This window comes from Azolla caroliniana, unplaced genomic scaffold (genome assembly GCF_043228905.1).
Source record: "Azolla caroliniana isolate FFs.n. ecotype wild unplaced genomic scaffold, voAzoCaro1.0.p SCAF_10, whole genome shotgun sequence".
NCBI lineage: Eukaryota > Viridiplantae > Streptophyta > Polypodiopsida > Salviniales > Salviniaceae > Azolla > Azolla caroliniana.
The window spans coordinates 8,879,211-8,906,478 of NW_028230445.1; the positions used below are offsets into that span (position 1 = coordinate 8,879,211).

At 40.4% G+C, this 27,268-nt stretch overlaps 1 protein-coding gene across 2 annotated transcripts; it reads right to left on the minus strand.

The window, feature by feature from the left end:
- LOC147858984 (protein NRT1/ PTR FAMILY 8.3-like) lies at positions 1–24,980 on the minus strand. Of its 2 annotated transcripts, XM_087326245.1 has the most exons (6): positions 24,662–24,980; positions 24,385–24,517; positions 2,124–2,341; positions 1,532–2,043; positions 709–920; positions 1–597 (listed from the first exon to the last, which is right to left on the minus strand). In XM_087326245.1, exons 1-6 carry the CDS (start codon positions 24,695–24,697, stop codon positions 101–103), a joined length of 1,608 nt encoding a protein of 535 aa, XP_087182371.1. In that variant the 5' UTR covers positions 24,698–24,980; the 3' UTR covers positions 1–100. The 2 variants fall into 2 exon arrangements, with proteins under 2 accessions (XP_087182371.1, XP_087182370.1); XM_087326244.1 differs by having other exon boundaries at positions 4–920; positions 24,662–24,974.
- Positions 24,981–27,268: the final 2,288 nt, after the last annotated feature.

Below are 27,268 nucleotides of genomic sequence, written 5' to 3' on the forward strand. Positions count from 1 at the left end.
AATGGAACTAGATTTTATTTATTTTTTTGGAAAAAAAGAATTAAAAAAATTTGACTTGATTTGGAAGTTCATTTGCCCATTTTTTTGAGAGATGTGGATTTCACACAATGCTAACTTTCTTGTAAGTGTACGAACGTGAGAAAACCAAGAGAACAAGGAAATTTGCTATGCTCAGCCCAGCCATCAACCAGAAAATGTAGTCTAGATGGCCAATATTGAGATTGTCTGGGATCCATCCGGGCTCACCCGTTACACTAGTCACAACAAAAAGAATGAAGGAATTGAGATAACTAGCGACTGTTGCGGAAAGAAGGCAGAAGGCAGAACACAAACTCTTCGTGGAATCGGGTGATTGGTCGTAAAAAAACTCCAGCTTCCCGATGTAAGTAAAGATGCTGGCAACCCCAACAAGGGCATATTGTGGGATTTGCCAAAATACAGACATAGGGACCGGGATGCTAGTGTCATCGAGAAGGCCATACTCTCGGGCTAGCTCCAAACGCTTCATTTCGACAATTGCGGCTGCCACCATGGAAAAGACTGACATAACCAATCCTATACCCATCCTTTGTATATGAGAAAACCCCTGCTGATGTCCTGTGAAGATCCTAGCAATAGGTACAATGAAAGCATCGTATATAGGAACACCTATTATCACACTCAATGTAAAGAACATTGATAATGAGGCTGCTGGAATGTCGAACATACTACCAACAGATCTGTCCATTGTGGCTCCTTGCTCCACAAACAGAGTGAAGATTTGTAAATAGACTGATGAGTACATAATGGTTGTGGCCCAAATGGGCACCATCCCCAATATCAACTTTAGCTCCTCTACTTGTGTCACCGTACATAATCGCCATTTGCTCGTCAAGCTCGGGATTTCATCCTTGCTCACCATTGCAGCCTTGTCGAGACAACTGTAAGAAACAAAAGAGAACCAGTTTTTATTCATTCACTCTTCCTTTGATTCAAAAACGTTTCACTAGGAATCAACATGCATGCTATTATTTCTCTCACATTTTCTGGTTGGTTTTCCCTCTTCCTTTTTCCTTAACACATAATAAGGCCCACATATATTAGACTTGAAATGCTCCCATAGCAAACCCTTTTACCTATCATAAAAACTTATATTAGGTACACCACTATATGGCATAATTCCTTTAGAATGCATCCAGTAGCAGATATCCACATCTGAAGCCAGAAAAAGGGAAGAACCAAACAGATAAGCATGGCAAAACAACACTAGTTGAAAACATGCAAATAAAAAGAAAAAATTAATGAAAAGGATTAGTTTTTCTTTTAGTAAAGACTAGCAAATCCTGATAAAACCTTACACTTCCTACCCCCAACAAAAGTCTCAATAGATTTGCCCTATGTTGCCACAAAGGTAGTGTTGCGCTTTGTGTCTAGGCATTTTACTAATACTGCATTCTTTTGGAGGAGATTAATCAGGATTTCGACGTCTTCAGCTCACATAGCTTGCAAAGATATGTTTCACATTCATTTAGGTTAAAAGGAAGCCACTTACATAAGCACATCTGTGTGCTCCAGCTTTCGGCTCGATACCTCAGTTTCATACAGTTCACTTGAAACAACCTTTATCTTCCATTTTCTACATGCTGCAACACAGACCTGAAGCATCTGTGTAAGTGGACTGCCGCCTACCTTCTGATACCTATACAGAAATGACCCAAACAGAAAAGAAGAAACAGCTATTCCCATTGCAATGGCAGGAATTCCAAAACCCCATACCCAGCTGTAATTATCTTGGATATACACAAGAACAGTGCTTGAGATAAGTCCTCCAATGCAACTGGAGAAGCCAAACCAATTGAAAAAGGAGCTCATATTCTTGTATTCCATCTCATCATTATTGTCGAATTGATCGGCTCCAAATGAGTATACACATGGTTTTATGCTCCCATATCCCAATGCTATAAGATAAATTGCAATGTAAAACACTGATAGCTGAGTTGCAGTTGCCTCATTTGTCGGCTTTAGTGCTGGAATGGAAGCAGACAATGTCAAAAGTGACATACCCTGCAGCACAGCAACATCACTTAACATTGTTCATTTTAGACATGGTTTAAGGCATTCATATGCATAAGTTATGTGCTTACTACAAAGTATAGAACAGAAAATCCTGCAATTGTCCAGTATCGCCCCAAATATTCATCAGCTAAAAATGCCCCGATGAATGGCGAGATATAGCAAATTCCCGTCCAATTGTTTACATTAGTTGCAGCAGCAGCATTTCCCTGATGTAGTATAGTTGTCATGTAGGTAACGAGGTTCATACTTATGCCAGAGTATGCAAACCATTCGCAACTTTCATGTGCTAAATGCAAATGCCAAAAGAATGCATTATCAACAATAGCAGAGATGGCATAATTCAATAGCAACGGCTTAATTTCATGAAGTTCTTGCATTTCAACAATTTGGAGTTTTAAGGGGAATGCGTAAATATTTAAAAGTGTTTTAAAAGAAGATATTAAGATGTATCTAGTATTCACTACGACAGTCTTCCCAACCATACAAAGTCTGGGATAGGTTAGTTAAAGCATTTTCATGCATGAGAATGTTCCTGCTTCCATGTATATTCATTAATATCTACAATATTCGAACACCCAAGATATCCTCGCATACTCTCCCTATGAGCAAGTTGGTTTGCATATGGAGTTGTTCCAAATCATATCAGACATCAAATTTTAATGACATATGTAAACATTGGTATCCCTAGAAATCTCCAGAGAAGAGTTACTAGGAGGAAAGGTCAAAGTGTACATGAGGAGAGTCCTTGGGGTCTTTAGCTCCCAGAAATAGAGGGGCAAAGAGACTCCTTTAAGCTATGAAACTCCCACCATCTCTATACAATTACCATAGTGTGCCTTTGGGAGGCACTTTGTGAGAGCATACATAGAATTCCGCGACATGTTGACCTTGATCAATGAAATCAGCCCATCTTCAATTATCTCTCTGATGAAGTGGTACCACACATCAACATGATTTTTATGTGCATGTTTTACCCTGAACTATGGAACTCTGGCTATATCAACCAAGGATAACTTTCCTCTTAGGCATCCCAAAACTCACACATAGGCATGCTGAGCATATGGCTTCCTTGGACGCCTAATTAGCTGAATTATATTCAGCCTCTATGGCAGATAGAGCAACTGTATCTGAAGTCTACCGCACTATGAAATAGCAATATTTGCCAATGTATAAATGTAGCAGTTGATATACAGTTATCCAAATCACCTGCCATGCGTGAGTCAAAGAATCCCTATCCATAACATATAAATTTTGTCTTTGTCACTTTCAAGTACTTCATTATTGTCTTGACAACAGCATCCCAATATGCCTTACTAGGATTAGCCATAAACCAGGTCACAACCCCCACTATGTTAGCAATATTTGATCTAGTGGCAACTATGACATATATGGCTGATGCATAAGGAACATCAACTTTTGGGTGGCACATATGTCCTTTTGCATCAGCCATATTAAACTTGCCTACGATTTTTTCAATGTACTTTTTCCTTTGACAGATAGAGAAAATGCTTTTAATCATCAAACACAAAAGGTGGTCAGTATTGTTGTTTATTTTGATTCTTGAGTTGGTATTACGAATCATCCCGATTCCGCTCCATATCCCCATCAAGTGGTATCAGAGCGAGGTTCATACCCTCCGCAAAGACTTGGAATATGGATGAATCATTAGGGGGGATGATTAAATTAACGGGATCCAACTACTCCATTTGGAGATCTAAAATGAGAGACATGTTGGTGTGTAAAGACATGTGGCTCCCCATACTACATGGTCAAAGCAAACCTGAAGACATAAATGCATCAACTTGGGATGCAATGCATCTAAAAACAACATCATATATACGTTGTTTCATAGATATGAGTCTATATAACAATTTTGTAGATGAAACCAAGGCACACGAACTATGGGGGAAAATAGAAACCATGTTTCAGACTAAAAATGCCTTGAATAGGGTCTCGGTGTTTAGGAAACTTGTAAGACTTAGATACCAAGATGGCTCTAGTATGGCAGAGCATCTTAACACTTTTCAAGGACTTGTAAGTCAAACAATCTCCCTAGAAATACCTTTAGCACATGAGGTGTTGACTTTGTTGTTGTTAGGCTCTCTCCCAGATAGTTGGGAAACCCTTGTCGTGACGCTTGGGACCGCAACACAATATAAGGAGCTAACATTGGATTCGCTCAAATCGAGTTTTTTGCATGAAGAAGCACGACGAAAGGAGCATGAATCTAATAATGAGGAAGCCTTGCTCATAGAAAAGAATCCCGATAGGGGAAGACGCCATACTCGGGGTCCACAAGGTCATAGAAATAATGATGAGGGGAGGTCAAAATCTAGAGGTAGGAAAGACTTCAAGAAAGACTTCACGTGTCGTTATTGTGGTGGTCCAAACCATTATGAGAGAGACTGTTGGAAGAAAAAGAAAGACCAAAAGAAAGGAACCACCGACAATAAGAGCAATGAACCCACTACAGCCACTTGTGATGGCGACATTGTCATTGCATGTGATGATGCGTGTGTTAGCTTAGCATGCCAACAAACTGATTGGATTATTGACTCGGGAGCCTCGTATCACATTACTCCATATGGAGAGATGTTCTCGACATATGCCGGTGGTGACTTTGGTAAAGTCAAAATGGCGAACCACGGCATAACAGAGGTTGTTGGCATGGGAAATATAATTCTAACCACGGACACGGGTTGCAAACTAGTATTAAATTATGTTAGGCATGTACCGGACATTCGGCTGAATATTATTTCAGTCGGTAAGCTTGATGATGAGGGTTACACAAATTCCTTCGGTGAAGGAAAATGGAAGCTCATCAAAGGCTCGCTAGTATTAGCAAGATGCCTAAAACAGAATTCTCTCTACGTAATGCGTGTTATGGTGTCCAATGGGGAGGTGAATGTAGCCGATAAGGAAGTTCCCATTGAATTGTGGCACAAGAGACTTGGGCACATGAGTCAAAAAGGACTCGAGGTGCTAGCTAGAAAGAACATCCTACCTGAGATAAGAGGTATGCACTTAGAAACTTGTGTTGATTGCTTGGCCGGCAAACAACACAGAGTTGCCTTTCAACATCTGCCCCCAAAAAGAAAATCTCAGCCATTGGAATTGGTGCACACGGACTTGTGCTATATGAAAGATAGAACTCTTGGGGGAGCATTGTACTTTGCCACATTTATCGATGACTTCTCGAGGAAGTTGTGGTGCTTTGCATTAAAGACTAAAGATCAAGTGTTTGAAATCTTTAGGAACTTTCATGTAAGTGTGGAAAGAGAAACAGGAAGAAAGCTTAAATGTATCCGTGCCGATAACGGCGGTGAATATCAGGGACGATTTGAGGAATATTGTCATGAGCATGGTATTAGACTAGAGAGAAGTGTCCCGAAAACACCTCAGCACAATGGCGTGGCTGAGAGGATGAATAGGACAATTTGTGAGCGGATAAGATGCATGCTATCCCATTCAAAATTACCGAAATCTTTTTGGGGTGAAGCAATGAGGACTGTCGTTGACCTCATTAATCTGTCCCCATCAATCCCTTTGGATGGTGATGTACCAGAAAGGGTTTGGACAGGTAAGGAGGTGTCATACAAACACTTAAGAGTGTTTGGTTGCAAGGCTTATGTCCACATCCCAAAAGATGAAAGATCCAAGCTTGATGACAAATGCAAACCATGCATATTTTTGGGATACGGCCATGAGGAATTCGGCTATAGACTTTATGACCCAATAGAGAAAAAGGTCATTAGAAGCAGGGATGTGGTATTCCTTGAGGATCAGACCTTACAAGATCCGGAGCCGAATGAAATGCCGAATCTCACCCCTAATTTTTCAGTCACTGAACACCCAATGCCTGCCCCAGACACACAAGGTCATGGGGGAGATACCGAGGAGTATGATGATATGGCTGATGATGCAGCCAACGATGATGACGGGCAATATCATGACCATCATACTCTAGGTGACAATTCAGCAGCTCCTCCGGAAGAAGAAGAGGTTAGAAGGTCTATGAGACAAAGAAGACCTTCTACTAGATACAGCCCACATGAATATGTGATGCTTTCAGATGGAGGAGAGCCAAAAAGCTTTAGAGAAGCTATGGCAAATGATCATAAGGAGGAATGGCTTGACGCCATGAATGATGAGATGAAGTCTTTGCTAGACAATCACACTTATGATCTTGTAAAGCTGCCTAAGGGCAAGAGAGCGCTGAAAAACAAATGGGTTTACAGGCTCAAGACTGAGGAACATTGCTCACAACCAAGATACAAGGCAAGATTGGTTGTGAAAGGGTTCAGCCAGAAAAAGGGAATTGATTTCGAGGAGATTTTCTCACCAGTGTTGAAGATGTCCTCGATCAGAGTTGTACTTGGGATCGCAGCTAGTCTCGATCTGGAAGTTGAGCAACTTCATGTAAAAACCGCCTTCCTCCATGGCGATTTGGAAGAAGAGATTTACATGGATCAACCTGAAGGATTCAAAGTCAAAGGTAAGGAAAACCTGGTATGCAAGTAAAATAAGAGCTTGTATGGCCTAAAACAAGCTCCTAGACTTTGGTACAAAAAGTTTGACTCTTTTATGCTGAACCATGGGTATAATAGAACAAACACAGACCATTGTGTGTTTGTTAAGAAATTCCCAGATGGGGATTTTGTCATTTTGCTCCTGTATGTTGATGATATGTTGATCGTTTGTCAAGACACCAACAAGATTGAGAAGCTGAAAAAGGAACTCAGCAAATCTTTTGCAATGAAAGACTTGGGACCAGCCAAGCAAATCCTTGGGATGAAGATAACCAGGGACAGGGCAAATAAAAGACTTTGGCTATCTCAAGAAAAGTACATTGAGAAGGTACTTGAGAGATTCAACATGGCTAAGAGTAAGCCGGTCAACACTCCACTCGCGGGCCACTTTAAACTTAGCTCAGCTCAATGCCCTACGAGTGATGAAGAGCAAGAAGAAATGACACAAATACCATATGCCTCTGCAGTCGGCAGTTTAATGTATGCTATGGTATGCACGAGGCCGGACATTGCTCACGCAGTTGGTGTAGTGAGCCATTTCCTCTCAAACCCTGGAAAAGATCATTGGGAAGCAGTGAAATGGATCTTGCGATATCTGAGGGGTACCTCAAGAGTCTGTCTAAAATTTGGTGAGAACCAAACTATATTAGATGGATATACAGATGCCGATATGGCTGGTGATGTTGACTCCAGAAAGTCTACATCTGGTTACCTAATGATCTTTGCAGGGGGAGCAGTCTCTTGGCAATCGAGATTGCAAAAATGTGTGGCATTATCCACAACGGAGGCCGAGTATATTGCTGTCACAGAAGCTAGTAAGGAATTGTTATGGCTAAAGAAATTCCTACAAGAGTTGGGGCTGACTCAAGAAAAATACATCTTGTATTGTGACAGCCAAAGTGCTATACACTTAAGTAAGAATTCTTTCTTTCATTCCAAGTCAAAACACATAGATGTTAGATACCATTGGATTAGAGATGTGCTTGAAGAAAAGCAAATGCACATTGAAAAGATTCACACAAATGAGAATGGTTCTGACATGATGACAAAATGTTTGTCAAGGGAGAAGCTTGAAGTTTGCAAACAAAAGGCAAACCTAGTTGTGCCTCCCACTTGAGATGGAGGGGGAGAATTGTTGGGGCCTGTCCACTCAAGTGGAGCCCACAATGTTAAGTCGGCTAAACGCCGAATACAACTTAAAACTAATTAGTTACATTTAAATATATATATATATATATATATATATATATGTATGTATGTATGTTTCCTCTCTTTCTTTTTTGTATGTTTTTGGGCGTGTGTCTTTTTTGTTTTGTTTTGTTCAGGTGTGAAAACAGATTCGAAAAAGGACGTTGCCCTACAAGGCTGAGGGAAGAGGGGCAGACGTAAAAACTGTGACAACGAAAGAGAGTGCAGAAAAAAACAGAGAATATACAAGTGTGATACAATCTGATTTTGTGAGTGAAAAAACAGAGAGTAAAAACAGAAAACTAAGAGGGAAGTCTTCGAGAAAGACAGAGAAAGATAGAGAAAAACGAAGTGCATAAGAAAACATATCTAAGAGGCTGAAAACAGAGATTCGACAAAAAGAGGTGTGTAAGAAGACACAAGAAATCAGAAGTGAACAAGTGAACAAGTGTGAGAGCTCGAGAACAAGGTGATCGAGAACGAGAACTCGTTGCAAGTGTAAAGACGGAGATCTAGTGAGGTGTTGTTTGGACCACAGCAACTCTTCCGTTTACTCGTAACAGGTTTACTTGTTTGTGTTTCTTTTGGGTTTTTCTTTTGGTTGTTTATCTTATTTGGTAGGGTGAACATTGTATCCAAGGCGGTAGCCTTGAAATATAAGTGCATATCTCTAGAGTAAACTCTTGAGGCTATATACGCCTTGTACACTCAGAAATTAGTGAATTTGTTTTGGAACCTAAGGTTCCCGTGGTTTTTCCCAATTTTTGGGTTTTCCACGTTAAAATTTGGTGTACTCTCTTTTTGTGTTGTGGTGTTGTTTATTTTGATTCTTGAGTTGGTATTACGAATCATCCCGATTCCGTTCCATATCCCCATCAAGTATTACCAAGATGTTTCATAGAAGATGTAGCATTCAGCTAGTCTTTTGGAGCATCCAATGTGCTTTTTTTCTTCGTGGAAAGAAACATATTATCAATGTATAGCACAGGAATATGGCACTTCATATGAGTCCCTTTTGCTGTACAATCAGGGCCTCCATGGCTCTACTTATGAATCGGCAACGGCTCGGCTCAAGCCTAAACAGAATAGTTAAACCTTGATTAAATGGTTTGGCGGTTCGGTTCGGTTCGGTTCGGTTCAAGCTTGAGCCTCCTTAACCGGTTTTGAGCTCAGTTTGGCAAGGCTCAAGCCGAACTGGACAGTTTAGGGCCAAACTGATTCGGGCCTACATGGCTCTACTCGAAATCTTGGGAAACATGAAGGAGTCAAACTTCTTATATCACACTATAGAGGGGTGTGTTCACATAAAATAATATGAAAATGCCCACACTTACACGTATGCCCATTATAAAACATTGACTTAGACACATATAAATAGACATTCACGTTACTTTACTCACATCTACATATATACATAGAACGTAATATTCGTGTTCGTGGTAGCATTCAATAATATTCGTGTTCGTGGTAGCATTCAAACGTTTGAATACGTTTGGAAACGAACACGTTGGAAAGGGGAAAAATATGTGTTCCTTTTTTTTTTTACTTTTTTTTTACTTTTTTTACTTTTTTTTACTTCTCTCTTTCTCTCTCTCCTCCTCATGAATCTTCTTCTGCTACTCATGATCAGAACGCCACTCATCCGCCATATCTTGGTGACCATGATTTCTCCAACGATTCTGTTGTGTCTTCTGGTATGGCTATGGCATTCTTCTTTACAACGACTCTGCCGCCAGGCCATGGATGCAATGATCCATGGTTTCTGCTACATCTCAGCCTCCTCAGTATAATTCATGGGGAGCGATGGGGAGCTCTGGGCAATAGGTGTGGCTCATGATCGTGGAGAGGATGAGGGAGGAGATCCTTAGAGCTAGGGACATGCTCAGAGCCAACATTAATCTCAAGAACACCGTGATGATGAGCAAGAAGAACAGAAGCTTGATCCACCATGTCGATGAGAATCAGATGAATCATAGTCATGGTGATCCTCATAATCAGATGAATGATAGCCATGGACCATGGTGATCCTCAAAAACAAAATCAGAATCAGAGTCATCACGATGATGGCGATGATCTGAAAAATATGAAAAATATGAAGAATCTGAGGACGACGAAGAGAAGGAAGTGAATGGTCTTGGGAATACTGCCATTGAAGTTGAAGCTTTAGCTCATAACACTTGCCACTCTCTTGCTCTATCCCCCTCTTTCTCTCTCTTTCTAATGTTAAGTATTTTAAGCATTTCTAAAGTATTGAAACTACCTACCACTCTCTTGTTCTGTCTCCCTCTTTCTCTCTCTTTCTAATGTTTAGTACTTTAATAATTTCTAAAGTATTGAAACCTATTACATGTGATTCAATCAATACCATTCTTATGTATCCAATCCAACGTTAAGATGATTTACCATACACGTATTATTGAATCATTCGCGAATGCGAATGCACGTATGATACGAATGGTTCATTCTATGCATATATACATATATTCATGCATACAATTGAGGTCATGCACTTACACACCCACACCCGCAAATACTCACATATGTATACTCTAATATTATATATATATATATATATATATATATATATATATATATGCATATACATAATTAAATTTATACACACTCGCATATACATGTGCAAGAGACCTTCCGATCACACAAGAGATTTGAAGAAATGAAATTTATTCTCTTTGAAAATACATCTTAATATCATCGAGAACTATATTCCCGAAGTCTTGACATTCCCATCCTCCCTCATTCAGGTTCCCAATGGTCACATTCACGCGCGTATCTTCGTGACAGTGTGAAGGAACCAAAATGTTAGGTTGTTCTAGGTAACTAATTTGTAAAGAAAGTCTCGTATAAAGGATGAATTTTATGTTTATAAATATGTTTGAACTTATGTGTGTAGGTAAATGTATGTTTTTATGTATATGTATGTGTATAAGAATTAAGTATTGGGAGGGTAGAGGGTAAATTTACACATTGGTTTATGAAGGGTAGAGGGATTAGGGTTTGGTGTAAATACAAATGAAAGGATAAAGCATAAAGAAGAGCTACAAAGGTCTCCAAAGAGTGGCTTTTATAGTCTTTTACAATGATAGTGGTTTCCTTATGCACAACGCCACCCATTAGGTACAAGCTTTTTTAATGGAATATACTTTATCCCCTTTGCCTACTATCTTGTGGAGATCATTATCTTCACAACTTGTCTCTAGGAAGGCATATACTTAGTGGTTGGCCGTTGTCAGGTGACATTAGCCAACGTCACCTACAAGTAAACCGTGGATGTTTTGCAAAAGCAATGGCGGCTATCAATGTATGGTGGCCGGCAACAAGCAGCAATAAATATGTGGATTCTTGACAATGGACAAGTAGTGGTAACAGTCGAGCTTGGAATCGGAGGCTCGAATACTCGGTCAAAGTGGGGAACCTTTGACTCGGATGGCAGATCCTTAACAACGGTTGGTTGATGTTGGGTGACATTAGCCAACGTTGTCGTGGGGGATTCCGGCCACTAGGAGAAAAACTTCGCGAGCGCATGTGAACAAGGGGATGGACGGATGCACATGAAAAGGGCCTTGTGTATAAACATTTCTAAATATCGAAGTAATAATAAGTATGAGGCAAAATATTTTAATGGGTACTTTATGATCCCACAAAAAGAGGGGAATAACGGTTAGTGAGGGTAGGAAATCGAGGGGAGGATCTCTGACGGAAAAACGATTGTGATAACAGCCTGATGTAACGTCGACCTTCCCTCTCCTTGGAGCCATAAAAGGGAGGGAAGGCGACTGTTAGAGGGATTGGTCGTTTTGGAGGGGGAGGTGTTGTTGGTTTGCAATCTTGAGTGTTTAGGGTTTCTGCTATGTGAATTTGTTTGGGTAGGGTGAGGCCTCTGCTCACGTAGGAAGTTCGTGTGCTCCCAACCAGAGACTCACTAGTCTGTGTGTATGTTGAGCTCAAAGCTCTGCTGACCGGCCGGGGGGCCATCTCTTGTATTCTCTTTCTATATTTAATTGATTATTTGATATTGCTATTTCTGGGTGCTCTCCACGTGTGGTGTCAATATTCAAATCTTATTTGTGGTGTCCGCGAGGGTGTCACTCTTCTCTCTCTTGTTTTGCGTTTACTCATTGTGTTAGAGAGCTCGTGTGCTCATATAATTTCCAGAATTCGGGGACAGAGCCGGATTGGATACAGTTCTACGAGCCCGTGTGCTCACTAAACATACTTTGGTAACCAGTCTAGAATGGTCGCTACAATCCTCCGCTGCCGCTCATTCTTAAGGTCCTTGATCCAAGACCCCGGTGGTCCCGCCTAAGCTAATCTGCTAGCCGTAGACTTCCGCGACATCTTTGGTGAACTTGACGTGAAAGGGTGGCAAAGGAGTTTCAGGATGAGGGGGGGCGAGCTTGTTGAAGCAATGGCGGCCGTCGTGGACCGCCTCATGAATGCTCGAGAGAGCTTGGGAGGCCTCGACAGGGCCATAGAAACAATAGTCGGCACAACTGGCCGATTTACTAGGAAGGAAGTCACAAATTACCTAGAGGCCTTCAAGGCCAAAATGCTAATGAGAGACATTCTGGTTGATAGACGGTTGTCCGGGTTTTTCTGAGTCATCACACTAGGAATCTACGCAAAGGTGCTTGAATTACAGGCCGATTGTCGAAACTGGTCGTAGTTCGAGGAGAGGCTCATTGAGAAATATGGCTTCGACGACTCGCTCCAGTTGTCGAAGAGAGAGCTCATGGAGTGAGTGGAACTATCATGATAAGGCAATATGTTGTAATACAAAGGATATTATTTTCATTTAAGTTTTACTATAGAAAATTGATGTATATTCTTGATTTTTTTGGAACATTCTAGAAACTTCAGGAGTACTCCTGAGAACACTATAAGAGGTACAACGTATTATTTCGAACCAAATCGGTTCAACACCAATCTTAAGCCTCCTAGCTACTATTGTATATTCCCTTAACATAATATATATCTTTTGTTATCCTCATTCTCTCTCTCTCTCTCTCTCGATCTCTCTCTCTCACTCACTCTTTCCTTCTCTCGAGAGTTCTACACCTCCCTTAGTACTAATCATCATCTTTTAATACTAATTCCTTCTCTGTTTTAGTACTATTCCTAACAGTACTTCTCTGTCTTAGTACTACTCTTGACAGTTTGAACCGATTTTTCTCTCCTTCCTTCTCTTCCTTTATCTTCTTACTTCTCCCTCCCTTCATACTAATCTCTTATTCCTCTTTTCTCTCATACTATGGCCACTGTTAGCGCTCAAGAATATCAATCCGTTTTCTCAGAGTTGCAATGCTTGAAAGAGAAGTTCCTTGCTTTGGAACAATTAAATCAACCGTTGTTGGGGGATCTTCAACAAATCTCCTTAGAAAAGCAACAAATGCAACAACAACATGGGGAACTAGTGGTACGCATGCAACAACTCAAAGCAACCTTAGTAGCGATGCAACAACAAGGACCCAATATGCAAGGGATTCATAAAGAACCCAAGATCGACCTTCCCATGAAATTCGATGGAACGTGATTGTAGTTTAGAGGATTCCTTAATCAGGTACGATTAGTCATTCAAATGCATCCTTCTCGATATCCCACCCATGCATCACGAGTGGGACTAGTAGGCACTCTACTTAGTGGCATGGCTTTGGCATGGTTTGCCCCCCTGTTAGAAAAAAGCTCTCCCTTGTTAAATAATTTCGAAGAGTTGATTACCGAGTTTAAAGCCTGTTTTCGAGATACCGACAGTGTTAGAACAACAATCAACAAAATCCGAAGATTGCGCCAAGGTGAGCGGCCGACCTCGGCCTATGCTGCGGATTTCCGTCTTCTTGCCACCAATATTCCCTGGGATGACCAGGCACTAATGGAGCAATTTCGTTTTGGCCTACGTAATGATGTTAAATATTTACTCTTAACTTTCCCCGAGGAGCCAAAGTCATTGACAGAAGCAATCAGTCGTGCGGTGCGATGCGATAATCGCCTCTTCGAACGACGTTCAAAATGTCAGTTCCAAATGCCACGAACAAGATCAAAGCCCACCTACGCTTCAATCATAGCAAAGCCTTTCCCAAGGGAGTCATTCAATACGTCTCCAACAAATACTCCAACTCCAATGGAAATCGACACCACACGTTGTCGCGGACCACTATGAGAAGAAGAAAAGCAACGATGCAGGGTAAATCGATTATGTCTTTATTGCGGTGGACCGAGGCATATTGCAATGAACTGCCCCCATCGGCCGGAAAGGCAGGTAAATCAAATAACCGCTAGTACTAATAGTACGAAACCCGAGTCTATTTCTCTAGGTGTGTCTAATAGTCCTAATAGCCCAAGCCTTTCAAACAAATTTGAAATCCTTAGTCAACTAGAAGAAGAGTTAAACGATTAAGTCCAGCCAAAATAGGAGCCATTTGGTTGGACAACCCTAGATCTGTGCAACCCATTAGTGGTTCCATTTCCTCTAAGCAAGTTAGCAATGTGTTCTTAGCTCAAGTAATGGTTAGTACTAAAAGTACTCCTCCAATACATGTCTTAGCGCTCTTAGATTCCGGAGCCAACTCTTTCTTCATGGATAGGAATTTTGCCCAAGCTCATCAGATATCCCTAAAGAAACTCCCATGTCCAGCCTTTGTAGTAGTCATTGATGGTCGTCCCATTTCTTCTGGGAATATTATAGAAGAGTCAAAACCCATTAATATTTTCCTAGATAACTTAGCGTGTGTAATATTATTTAATATAATTAGTATCCCAAAACATCCCATTGTTTTGGGATTACTAGGGTTCAAATTACATAACCCAACCATAGATTGGAGAACAAGAGAAATAAGGTGTCGACAAACTCGAGGATCTATTCATAAGATTGCAACCATTTCGCTACATCAGTTGCGTGAGGAAGGACACAAGGAAGAAATGTTTCTCTTCGCAATATCAGTAAACCCCTTTAGTATCAATAAAGAGGAGTCCACCGTTCAACTTCCAGAGAAGTATCATCCGCATACAATCTCAAGGCGAACAAGAAGGTTGAGCGCGGGCAAGGTTCGATTGTGAAGGCGATTGTGGGAGCATGTGACGGACAAGTTGGAAATTGACCGTGACTCCTACCATATGCATTGTGGGCCAACCGAACTACATACAGTTCGGTAACAGAGTACATGCTGACCGAGCTAATGTTCAGGCAGAAGCCGATCATACCGGTAGAAGGACCATTACTTCATGGATGGCAATCGACTGGATGAATGAAATGAGTCAGGAGGAGTTGTTAGCCGTGCGGATTTAGCAACTCTAGAGGCAGTCAGAGGATGTGGAGCAAGCGAGGGTGAAGGTGAATGAGGCGCGGATGAAGAACAAGGGACGGTTAGACCAGTTGCACCGACTGTAGCCGAAGAAGATAGAGGAAGGCGACTGGGTGTTGGTCTACGATAGTAACCTCGACAACCAACACCGGTCGGTATGAAAGTTTGCAAGAAAATGGTTCAGACCGTATGTGGTGATCATCGCCAATGACAATGCCATGTACCACCTTGCAGAGCTCGATGGGACAAGGATGGTTGTACCGGTTGCGGGGAAGCGGATCAAGGTCTTCAAGAAGTGACAGGAGGCAAAACTGGACCTGGAGGTGGAGGATGAAAACGTGGTCGAGGAACCTGATGAGGACCAAATTGGCGATGGATCGGGGGAGGAAGAGTATGGATCAGTCAAAATCTCCACAACTTCATTATTTGGCACATACTAGAGGATGTGAGGTTTAGTGGGGGTGGATGTCATGGGGGATTTCGGCCAATAAGAGAAAAACTTTGTGAACACGTGTGAACAAGAGGGTGGACGGATGCACATGAAAAGGGCCTTGTGTATAAACATTTGTAAATATCGAAGTAATAATAAGTACAAGACAAAATATTTTAATGGGTTCTTTATCATCCCACAAAAAAGGGGAATAATGGTAAGTGAGGGGAGGAAATTGAGGGGAGGATCTCTGACAAAAAAACAGTTGTGATAACAATCTGATGTAACGTCGACCTTCCCTCTCCTTGGAGCTATAAAAGGGAGGGAAGGCGACTATTGGAGGGATCAGTCGTTTTGAAGGGGGAGGTGTTGTTGGTTTGCGATCTTGAGTGTTTAGGGTTTTTGCCGTGTGCATTCGTTTGGGTAGGGTGAGACCTTTGCTCATGTAGAAAGCCCATGTGCTCCCGACCAGAGGCTCATTAGTCCATGTGTGTCTGTTGAGTTCAAAACTCTACTAACTAGCTAGGGGGGCATCTCTTGTATTCTCTTTCTATCTTTAATTGATTATTTGATATTGTTGTTTCCGGGGCTCTCCCTATGTGGTGTCAATGTTTGAATCTTGTCTGTGGTGTTTGCGAGGGTATCGCTCTTCTCTCTCTTGTTCTGCATTTACTCATTGTGTCAGAGATCTCGCGTGCTCATATTCCGGAATCCGGGGACAAGGCCGGATCAAATACAGTTCTACGAGCCCGTGTGCTCACTACACATACTTTGGTAACTAGTTCGGATCAATCGCAACAATCCTCCACTATGGCTCATTCTTAAGCTCCTTGGTTCGAGACCTCGGTGGTCCCACCTGAGCCGACCCACTAGCTATGGACTTCTGCGACAATGTCATCTACAAATGAGGCGTGGACATTGTGCAAAAGCAATGAAGGATAATGGTGTATGTCAAATGGCAGGCGGTGACAAGTGACAATAGAGGTGTTGTGTCGGTGATGGCAACGGTAGACGGCAACACACAACGATGACTATCAATGACGATGATGAGAAACGAGAACAACAACACAGTAAAAGATAGCGGGTGGTGACAATGATCGAGCTTAGAATCTAGGGCTCGAAGGCTGGATCAAAGGGAGGAGCCTTTGACTTGACGATTGCCTAGAGTCGAAGGCTCCCCTTTGTGACAAATTATAATGTTAGCCTTCATTTGGGCCAGGAGAGTATTGAAAAATTATGTTTTTGGGTTTCTTTGTCAAGCATCATGTATGGACATCGTCCTTGGACAACATAAGAGGTTCCACTCCACACATCTGAAACTTTATGTAGAGCAGTTAGGTAGCAAATAGATTAAAAGATAGAGATATTAGATTTAGTGGAGCTTTGAGAGGAGTTCCTCGAGTTTCGATTTAGAGAATCATTGAGACGACTTCGTTGCCTTTTGTCGTCAATTTCCTTGAATCTGCTTGATTCACGATCACAATCGCCTAGTGTAAGCTCTTGGTAATTAAGCTATATCTTTTGTTGTCTTTGACTTTGTCTTGTTTCATGTCCTTTTTACAATAGTTGTGCCCTATCTTTCAACCTTTTATATATCTTTATTCTAAGTCATTTCCTCATGTGCATTCCCAACATCACGACATCCACAACCATAGAACTTGCACATCCTCCAATATGTACCAATTCTAGTAAGGGCAAAGAAATCACTCTTCACTTTCATTTCTTCCCGCGTTCAATTCTTCATCTTTCTCGTTGACATCAAAACCCTCAAAGCTTGGTTCTTTGTCATGCATTTCTTGAAGATCATGAATCTCTTCCTTGCTATCCGTACCACCAACTTCGTCCCATCTAATTCACTAAGGTGGTACTTAGCATGGTCATTCACTCCAATTACCATGTACGACCCAAACCATTGCCATGAAAACTTCCTCCTCAAGCTATGTTTGTGGTCCAGGTTATTGTCATAAACAATGACTAATCCCCTTCTTCAATCTTCTTTGCATGTAGTTATAGTACTCAATCAAACCTTCCTTTATTTAGGTCTCTATCTTCCTTCAATTTGTTCAATGCCAACTTTAAGTCCTTTCGCCATCTTTCAAGTTCTTTTATTCACACCGCCAAGAGTTCCTCTACTCATTCCAATATCTCATGGCATTGCCACCCATGATGTGATCGACTCTTCAATACACATTAAAGGCTTTTGCCCATACATGATCTCGACTAGCATAAATCTTGTCACAAAACACGGGTGGTCCTATCTTCCCACAAAATGTAAAAACAAGTCAACATCAATCTTCTAAGAATTGTCATATCTCTTGGGCTATGTACTCGTTCTATCTTCCCATTCACCTCTAGGTTGTATGCAGTTGTAAGGGAGAGTTGAACTCTCAACCGGTCAAAAAATTCCCCAGCTTCATTGAAATTCAATTCTCCTCAATCCGTTATTATCTTCCCTACAAGGTACTTCATCTTATCCACTCCTGTTGGCATAGCCACCAAGTCCACCATCCATTTAAAATTAACAACCAATGGGTAAGTTGGATGTAATTAATCTATATGTCGCATACTTGTCAAGTGCATTTGGCAACTTTCGCATGTTTCAACAAAGTTTGCAATGTCTAATTGTACATTCCCAACCAATTGTACTTCTCTTTTTATTTTGAGAAAGAGCATATGTGATATTCAGATACCAAAGTTCTCTGGTATTCCTTTTTATAAACTACTCTCATAAGTGTGCTTGTCCTCTTCTTGGGTGGTTCAAACATTGTCCTCCTTGTAAGAAGTATTTGTATGCCTTCATTTGAATCCTTGAAGCCTCTTCTTTTGTCCACGATGGATTGCCACTAATATGCTCAAGATTTCTCTTATGAGAAACCACTCCTCGTCATATTCATCTTCCTTAAATGCAAAAGAGGTTCCTACACCATTCCTCTTAGCAGTTGTAGGAGCCAGCTTAAAGAAGTTAAATTCCTCTACGTCATCCACCAACAACTCAATTTCTTCATGGTATCTGGCTCTAGATAACATATCTTCCATAACATTATCCATCTATACCACATGTCCCATTTTTAGGTTAAGTGATTTAATATACACTATCTATCACAACATAGCTATATCTAACATCAACCACCCGGAAATCATTCCTATGATCGAACAACAATTTGTTTCAATGAAAACTTCTATTTTAATTAGGTAGTCTTGGTCCACCTTGTTGACGACACAATTCCCTGTAGCTCTTTTTTCACTTGGGCATCCTTCCTTTGTCTTTCACTTCAAACGTTTTCTCTGAATCGGATGGTGTATTGAACTCCATTTTCACACCCTTGGTTAATGACCCTTCCAATGCTAGCTGAACTTGCATCCACTATAATATAGGTGATCCATATGCGTAGATTAGTTTCCTTGGTGTAGGTACTATTAGCAAAAGTCCTTTTGAGTCTCTTCGTAGCTTCAATGTGTACATATTCCCATTTGAATTTCTTTAACTTTTCAAGCAACCCATACAAATGTTTCAATATAGACTCCAAATGTGGCAAAATGCACATGCTCCCAAGAATCATCCTCATTTAGTTTGCGATTCACATTCCTCTTTCATTTCTTGCATGGCATCTACATTTCCCAAATAGGGCTTCCAACAATATGGCCCATAGAGATTTCCAACCACCAATATTTCCCATTCCCCAAACTCCAATTTCTCTCCAGAGAATGTTAAGCCTCAACTTTAATCTTTGTAATACCTTCTCATGATCTTTGATATTGTGGTGTGCATGTGTTCCTTTGTGCCACCCTTTTGGCACACCCTTTTTAGCAAGCATGTAGCTAAGCCAACCCACCCTTTTGGCACACCCTTTTTAGCACGCATGTAGCTAACCCAACCCAAATGGTTATCTTTGTATAGATTATACTTTGAGCAAGAAGTAAGAAGCTAAGCATGCTGGTTTTGATCTCTTATGTGCATTTCACATATTTTGATCCCAGGTTTTGTGGCATGGATCAATGTAAGTGGAAATCTCCTTCTTGAGGGTAGACTTGTTGAGACGTTCGGTGAGGCCATTTGTCTAAGGATGGTATGGGGACGTAAACACTTGTTGGACACCTAGTTGAGCTGCAACGACGTTAAGGACATCCCCCTGGAACTGGCGGCCCTGATCAGATAATAGTTGGATGGGGCTGGTGATAGAAAACGAGCTAGCAATTGATAGATAGAGATCAATCGCTCCTATGGAGTGAGGGCCACCTGGACTTGGCTAAGGTGGGGGATAGGAGGGTTATCGTGTAGGAGGGGGATCAGGGGAGCTCGTGGGACAAGAAGTTGGTGGGCAATGAAATCAATTATAGCGCGACACTTGAGGAACCAACCACAACCTAAGGTGAGGGGGAAGAGTTGGTGGGACAAGACATAAAAGTGGTGTAAGAATGTGAGATTGCCTAAGGTGAAGGTGCCACAAGCTTGCGTGCGAGAGTGGTATAGATGTTGGTGATCGCCAAAAAGGACTTGGATGGAGGGAGCGGTGGATGGAGGGAGGCCTAATTGGTGAACTAAGGCGGTGCTAATGGAAGAGATACTATTACTAGAGTCTAGTAACAAGATGGTGTGGGTGGAGTGATTGATAGTGTGGGTGGAGTGATTGAAGAGGCGAATGCTTGGACATGGGGGGTTGACTCTTCCATCAGCACCCCAAAGGTTAGCTTTAAGAGCTTATTTGAAGCATAGCATTGGAGAGGACTTGCAAGAGTTTCTCCATTTTGAAGTGGGGTGGCCGCTCATGAGGTTGTAGGAACTCAGGCTGCATAGGGGTATCAGATTCAGGGGCGATGGGAGGGAGGAGTTGGGACACCATGAACAAGGTGTTAGCAGCTAAAATTTTACCCTACATCTCCACCAAGATGTGAAATGCACATAAGAGATCAAAACCAGCCTGCTTAGCTTCATACTTCTTGCTCGCATTATAGTCGTCGATACAAAGATACCCATTTGGGTTGGTTTAGCTACATGTGTGTTAAAAAGGGTGGGTTGGCTTAGCTACATGCATGCTAAAAAGGGTGTGCCAAAAGGGTGGCACAAAGGAACATATGCACACCACAATATGGTCTGAAACAAAGTGCCTACACCCCTTTTGTTCTATGGTTTCATCATTTTTGGACTCCAAACATCCTTTCATAGTAGCATCATCTAGGAAAGGAATCATGCTATCTAGAATGCAGTCTCGTAGTACATTGGATTCATGATATGAGCCACCGAGTTAGTTTCCCCTTGCAGAAGTGTTTCATTCTCTCTAAATCATCCATTAGTTTCTTGATTCCTCCGTGACTAAATTCGTGCTTAAGGGTCACCTTCTCTGTAAGGAATTAATTCGATTATCGACAAAGTACCTAATATTTTGCCACTGAGTGCTTTGGAAGTTTGATTAGCCCCTTCTTTAATCATCTAAGGAATCATACTAGGTACATCTTTGAGCCAAGTCAAGTCGACTATTCAAGAAGTTCTGTCATTCATCTCTTCAAGCTTGAGCCATTTGAAGATTTGGATCATGTTGGCCAATTCATCAATTATTGTGCCTCCAATTGACCCTTCAACCACCTCATTTCTTGATCTTGTTGCCATTGGGGGAGTATTTATTTCACCATGTACCCTTCATTTATATGGGGCTACCATGGACAAAGTTGGTTCATTATCCCATTGATAATGCTTATTGAAACACCCACAAGCTCTCTTCACTGCGCCCTAGTCCATAATAAGCCCGTCTTCATTGTCCAGGAGAAGTCCAAGGTCTCTTCTATCTTTGATATCCACTTGTTTTTAAAATAAAAACACCTACTTAAGTCCAATATAGTTTTCTTGAGTGCAAATAATCGATTGAACTTTCATTCGAACTCTTGAAGTGTAGTGCAGACACTCAACGATTTATTACGAGGTTTGACCTTAGTCCATTAGATCCTTCTTTGTTATTTGGGAAAAATCATCAAGGCTATACTCCTTGAGCATAATCCTCTCCAAGATTTTCCAATTTGCGCTTGCTCCTTGTATCTCGAGAAATTGAGGGTGGAGGTTTAACAACACTACCCTAGAAAAGTTTGATAACTTTCTTGCTTTTGGTATGTCCCTCACTCGCATCTCCCCTTTGTAAGTTGCGATATATTAGGACAAAGCTTGTTGAGAAGCAAGCTCAACATGGGCTGGATCGGTTGAATAAGTCGAGATCCGGATTGGATGAAGACTGACTGGCTAGGCCCAGATTGACTGAAGAAGCCGTAGAGCTGACAGGTTGTTAGAGGCCTACACCCGTATTTTAATAGGTACGAATAGCTTTAGGAGTTAGTGTCAGATGCTCTTATCTTAGCATTAAAGTACCGTCAGTACTTGTGTCAGCCTGTTGTCAGGGCTTGTATAAAAGTTCTCATTGAGCACAATCATGTGTACAGAATGTTTGATTATTTTGAATTGAAGTTTTTTCTTATGCTCTCCCGTTCTCTCCCCCCCGCTCCTACATATTGTAAACCTACCTTTGTGTGTTTTCTTAAGTTCTATTTTCTGTTGTCCGATTGAAGCCGGTTATATTCGGTGTCTATTTGTTTAAGCTTCCGCATCACTCCGTTTACAAAGCTTTTGCGTCGAAATGGTCATTCATATCCCCATTCTTTTCAATGGCTTTTGGGAGACCTGTCATGTTGACTCTTTTCCAACACATATGATCCATCATCATGGTCATCATCCAAGCAAAATCTTCAAACCGTGCACTCACCATCCTCCCTTGCCACTCATTTCATGTCGAATCCACCAAATATGTCACAAAGATACACATGTGCATATAAAAACATGTTTGGGCCCAGTGTGGGACCCGAAAGCCCAAAAAAATTCATTTCCTTAAATCTCTAGTGTGGTTGAAAGATTTCAGGCACATGTATATGTGATTGCGTATAAATAAAATTGTGTATATACATATATATTAGCATATATGTGAGCATTGATTGACATATTCGCATTCATCAGGTTTCCCATTCGAATGCAAACGAATACGAATACGAATAGGGAGGCCAAAAAGTTTTTCTCTTTTTTAGGGGGCCAAAAAGTTTCTTTTTTCTTTTTTTTTGTGGGGGGGGGGGGGGCAAATAGCCAAAATGGGGGGGCAAATAGCCCATTCCTATTTTTATTTTGACATTAAAAATAGTACTTCAAACTAATCATATCTTCAAAGTTCATACTAATCATATTTGTATAATAAATATAAAAATATTCGATTTTTAAAAATTAATTAATTAATCGATTAATTAAAATAAGTTTTATAAACTCTCTTGACACTATAATCTATTAATGAATAATTGTTCTTTTTTTGGTGAAATAAATTTATTTAAATCAATAAATAAATATTTTATATTGATTTTGGAAAATGAATGGTTTTTTAATATTCTTGGGGCCATTTTGTATTCTCGAATATTCTCGAATATTGCACATGGAGAATATCATACATGTGTCAATATATGTATGTGAGTATTTATGGGTGTATGTGTATATAAGTGCATGACCTCAATTGTTCGCATGAATTTGGATATATGTAGATGTGAGTAAAGAAATGTGAATATGTGAATGTCTATTTATTGTGTGTAAGTGAATGTATTAGAGTAGGCATAAGTGTAAGTGTAGGGGTATTTTCGTAGTAATTGAAATGTGTAGGTAAACATTTATGTTTTTAAATATGTTTGAACAAATGTGGGTTTGTGTAGGAAAGTGTATGTTTATGGGTTGTCATGATGTGAATGTATGTGTATAAAAATTTAAGTATTGAGAGGATGTGTATACATACATATATGTTTTTAAGTATATATGTGTTTTGAGTATCGCCTAGAGCATGGTTCTTGGAAGTCTACATAAGCGTGTGTTGCTTTCATGTGTTCCCATAGTTGCACAATCTTGGTCTTGCCAAAGTTCAATAGAAATTTCTTTCCTCACAAAATGCAAATAAAAGCATCTAGATACTTTTGTTGGCCCTTGGAGAGAGAGTTTGAGACAAGATAGTAGCACATTTATATGACTTGCATTAGATCCACCCAATCTAGTTATGTAAACACTAAATCTCAATGATGTAAAGCCCAACAATAGTGGGTATTCAGGAGCATGCTTATTTTCACCCTATGGTACTAGCTTATTAACTCAACTCGATAGAAAAAATGATCCATATAACTAGGCCTATCATGATAACTATATTGTTATATGAAAGTACATAATGGGATCCCTACTCTTAGAAATTAGTACAATAGTGTGTTCACCACAGGTAACCCCTCACATACAGATTAATTGAACATATGCACTAGAAGAGGAGCAAAAGTATGTGTGCCTACATAAAATGCTCTCCTATAAAGACATGATTGTCTTGGGTTTTCCCATTCTTGAGGCTTTCAATAGGGTTAATCATCATCCCCATTGAAAAAATGTAGAGAAAATTGGTCATGTAGCACTCACTATCGATATCCTTCAGCCATTCTTTGATTTCATCAAAAGACACAAGAACTAGAATCGTTGTTCATGATGTTTGACCCATGAATACATATGTTATATTTTTAATATGCCATTCTTCTAATTCATCATTAGGTATCACCTCACATACTGACAATCCATTTGTGGGTATCGAGCCTTTCATCGAAAACACAAAAAAATGATGGAGTTAGCCTTATGTGAATGTCAGTCTTCTAATTTATCTTTAGGCCCCACATTATGAAAGTCAATCACGGCGCTTATACTAGTAATTAAAATTAGCGCACATCAAAGATAATGTGCACAATTTCTTAATGGTGAGCAAAGAGAGAGAGAGATATACATACATAACATTTTTCTGTGTGAGAAATCATGGGTGAGGGAGGAGATACGAACCTAGTATAAAACGGGATGCCTTCCAGCCACCAGTAGCGGATTTGATGGCAGGCTTTCCATGTCTATCCGCAGAACCGTCTTCCGCATAGATACAGGCCTCCTTCTTCTCTTTATATCCCTCCAGTAGATGTGCCTGGAATATGTCCACAGAAAAACCAAAAACCAAAAACCAAAAACCAAAGCACAGATCAGAGTCAAGCAGGCTATGATTTTACTATTGCGATGGATGGATGGATGTGAATTGAGGAGGGATGGATAGGGAAAGCAGGGGATGTACTGTTGCATCTGCGGTGAGAAGAGGATGGGCGGCCATGGCGGCAGGTCTGCAGCGATCGAGCAGAAGAGTATGTATGCAGACTGATGTGTGTTTATGTCTCTTTTTGTTTTTTTTTAATCTATTTTGGAGCCAAATAAAGGTAGCATGAAAAGGAAACAGAAACCAATGTCATCATCAACAACAAAAGCCAATAAAGATAGAAATTATTGGTACCCTCCTATAGCATCAATGAATGGAGAAATATGTAGCATTTTCAAATATGATTGCCTCTGGATGCACATATATGTAATGTGTCCAAGCAAGGAATGGACTTGTCACACAACCTTGCAATGTTCCGAACATTGTATGTATTTCGCCTAGTTGAAGAAATTTCTGAACTCATCTAGAACTTTGGATTCTTTTGGCTATGGTTGTTTCAGCAAAAGGTAATTTGCAAACAAAATCTAGAAAATGAGCTTTCCTTTGAGATGAAGGTTGACAAAATCAGAAACTTGTACATGCTGCTAAGTGTTTTAGATGGAGGGGTATGAACTGCTCAAATTTGAACCTAGAATTGACGATATTGAATTGTAGCATAGACTGCTCATATTGAACCTAGAATTGACAATATTGATTTGTAGCAGATACAGGAAAGTATAGGGTGCAAAAGAAGCACTTGCTAAAAAGGCGTGAAAGTTGAAGTTCTACAAACTTTAAATTATGGGAAAGTAGAAACGCTCCCCATTTCTTTGTCCCTTTTCCCACGTACTATACACATCCTTTCTCTCTTAATTTTTCACACACACTTTCACATCATTCCTTAACCTCTTTTTTAGCCACTTTCCCACATTCGGGCCCACCACATCACTACACCAAAAGAATGGACAAAGAGAGAGAAAAGTGATAACATTTATCACAAGAGTTTCTTTTCTGGAGGTTTATAATATTGTGGTCTGCATGTAGTTCTTATGTGCATTTCACAATATACATCAACATCAATATGATGTATGAAAAATACATATATTTCGCTTTGATAAACAAATATCCCATGAAGTGCTTGTTTGCTTTTCTTTTAGATAATGTATGTTTAAGATAACCGTGTTATATATTCCATAACCTCATGGAATGGTGTTCAAACTTGTTTTGTTCATCATTTACTAGTTATAGAGGCAACGACATTGTCAGTAACTATACAACTATAATTATCAACTACAACTCCACTCTAATCTCTCTCCATAATTATTGCCCTAGGTGTATATATATTGATACAACATTCAGGGCTATTTACAAATATGGCTCACTAAGGGTATATTTAGGCTATTTACAAATATACTCTCCCGATTCGGCTTTGACGGATTTGGCTAATAATCAAATCGATTTTCGATCCATTGTTGATTTGTTGATTTTTCGGCCTCAATTTTCGATCTATTGCTGATTTGTCGATTTTTCAGCCAAGGCCGAGACCGAGTTTACCTATCGACTCCACTCCATTTGCCTCGTCCTATCTAGAGGGACATGTTTTCCCAACAATCTATTGGGACATTACATCGAAACTCGAGGATCTCCTCTTGAAGCCCCACCAATTCTCTTATCCCTACATCGATTTATCTTTGTTTCTTTTAAACCACTTTGTGTAATGAAGTCGAGTTAATCTCCTTGTATATAATTTTACATATCAATAGGATGTATTTAGCTTTTTAGTACTCATTTGTAGTTACTTTCAATTATCTATTATCTAGTATTAATCGTGTTATGAAGAAAAGGCCCCTCTTGGTGGGAGGAGAGCCTATCCAGCTAAGAGCCGGATGTATGTTGGCCAGTCTAGCAATTAGCCGGACAAGTATGAGAGCGGGCTAAAGCTAGGAGCTGTTTCGTCCGATGCTGCCAAAGGTGATCCGACTGAAGCCGATTCAAGCCTATACTTGTAAATAAGTGTGTGTGTGTGTGTGTGTTTGTTTGTGTATATATATAACTAGGGCAACCGAGAGGAAAACGAGAAATAAGAGAGTGTAGAGACGAAGCCGTTGCAAGTGTTCTCTCCGTTGTATATCCGTCCATTGAGACGAAGATAAACTCAAGGTTGTGACCTTTTTGAGTTCTTGTAAAACATCATATAGTGATTCTGTTTCGGAGTTTGTGGGCTCTCGTGGTTTTCTCCTATTCAGGGTTTCCGCGTTAAATCTCTATATCTCTATCCTTGTTTTTTGTTATTCTTGTTGTTTTCATTTCCGCTTGCTAGTTGGTTGTGGCCGACTCCATATTTACATCAAACTGGTATGAAAGCGACAGTTCATAACCTCTCAAGTTGTGGAATATGGACGAATCCTTTAGTGGGATGTTCATGCTGACCCACCTGAACTATTCAGTTTAGAAGTTGAAGGTGAGAGACATGTTAGTCAGCAAGAATCTGTGGTTGCTTGTACAATATGGCAAGGATAAACCACACAAGGTAGATGCATTGACTTTGGAAGTCATGAATCTAAAAGTAGTTGCATATATTTGGTGTTTTATAGACATGAGTCTATTTTACAACTTCAAGGATGAGACATAGGTAGATGTCTTGTGGAAGAAGTAGATAAGGACTATGTTTAAGACAAAGAATGACCTAAATAGAGTCCCCGTCTTTAG

Excerpts from the sequence above, each read along its gene's own strand:
- LOC147858984 (XM_087326244.1), bottom strand. The coding sequence starts at position 24,697 with ATGGCCGCCCATCCTCTTCTCACCGCAGATGCAACA. Across the intron at positions 2,044-2,123 it reads TTTCTGTTCTATACTTTGTA|GGTATGTCACTTTTGACATT; the intron begins GTAAGCACATAA and ends GCTGTGCTGCAG. Across the intron at positions 921-1,531 it reads GAGCACACAGATGTGCTTAT|TTGTCTCGACAAGGCTGCAA; the intron begins GTAAGTGGCTTC and ends TGTTTCTTACAG.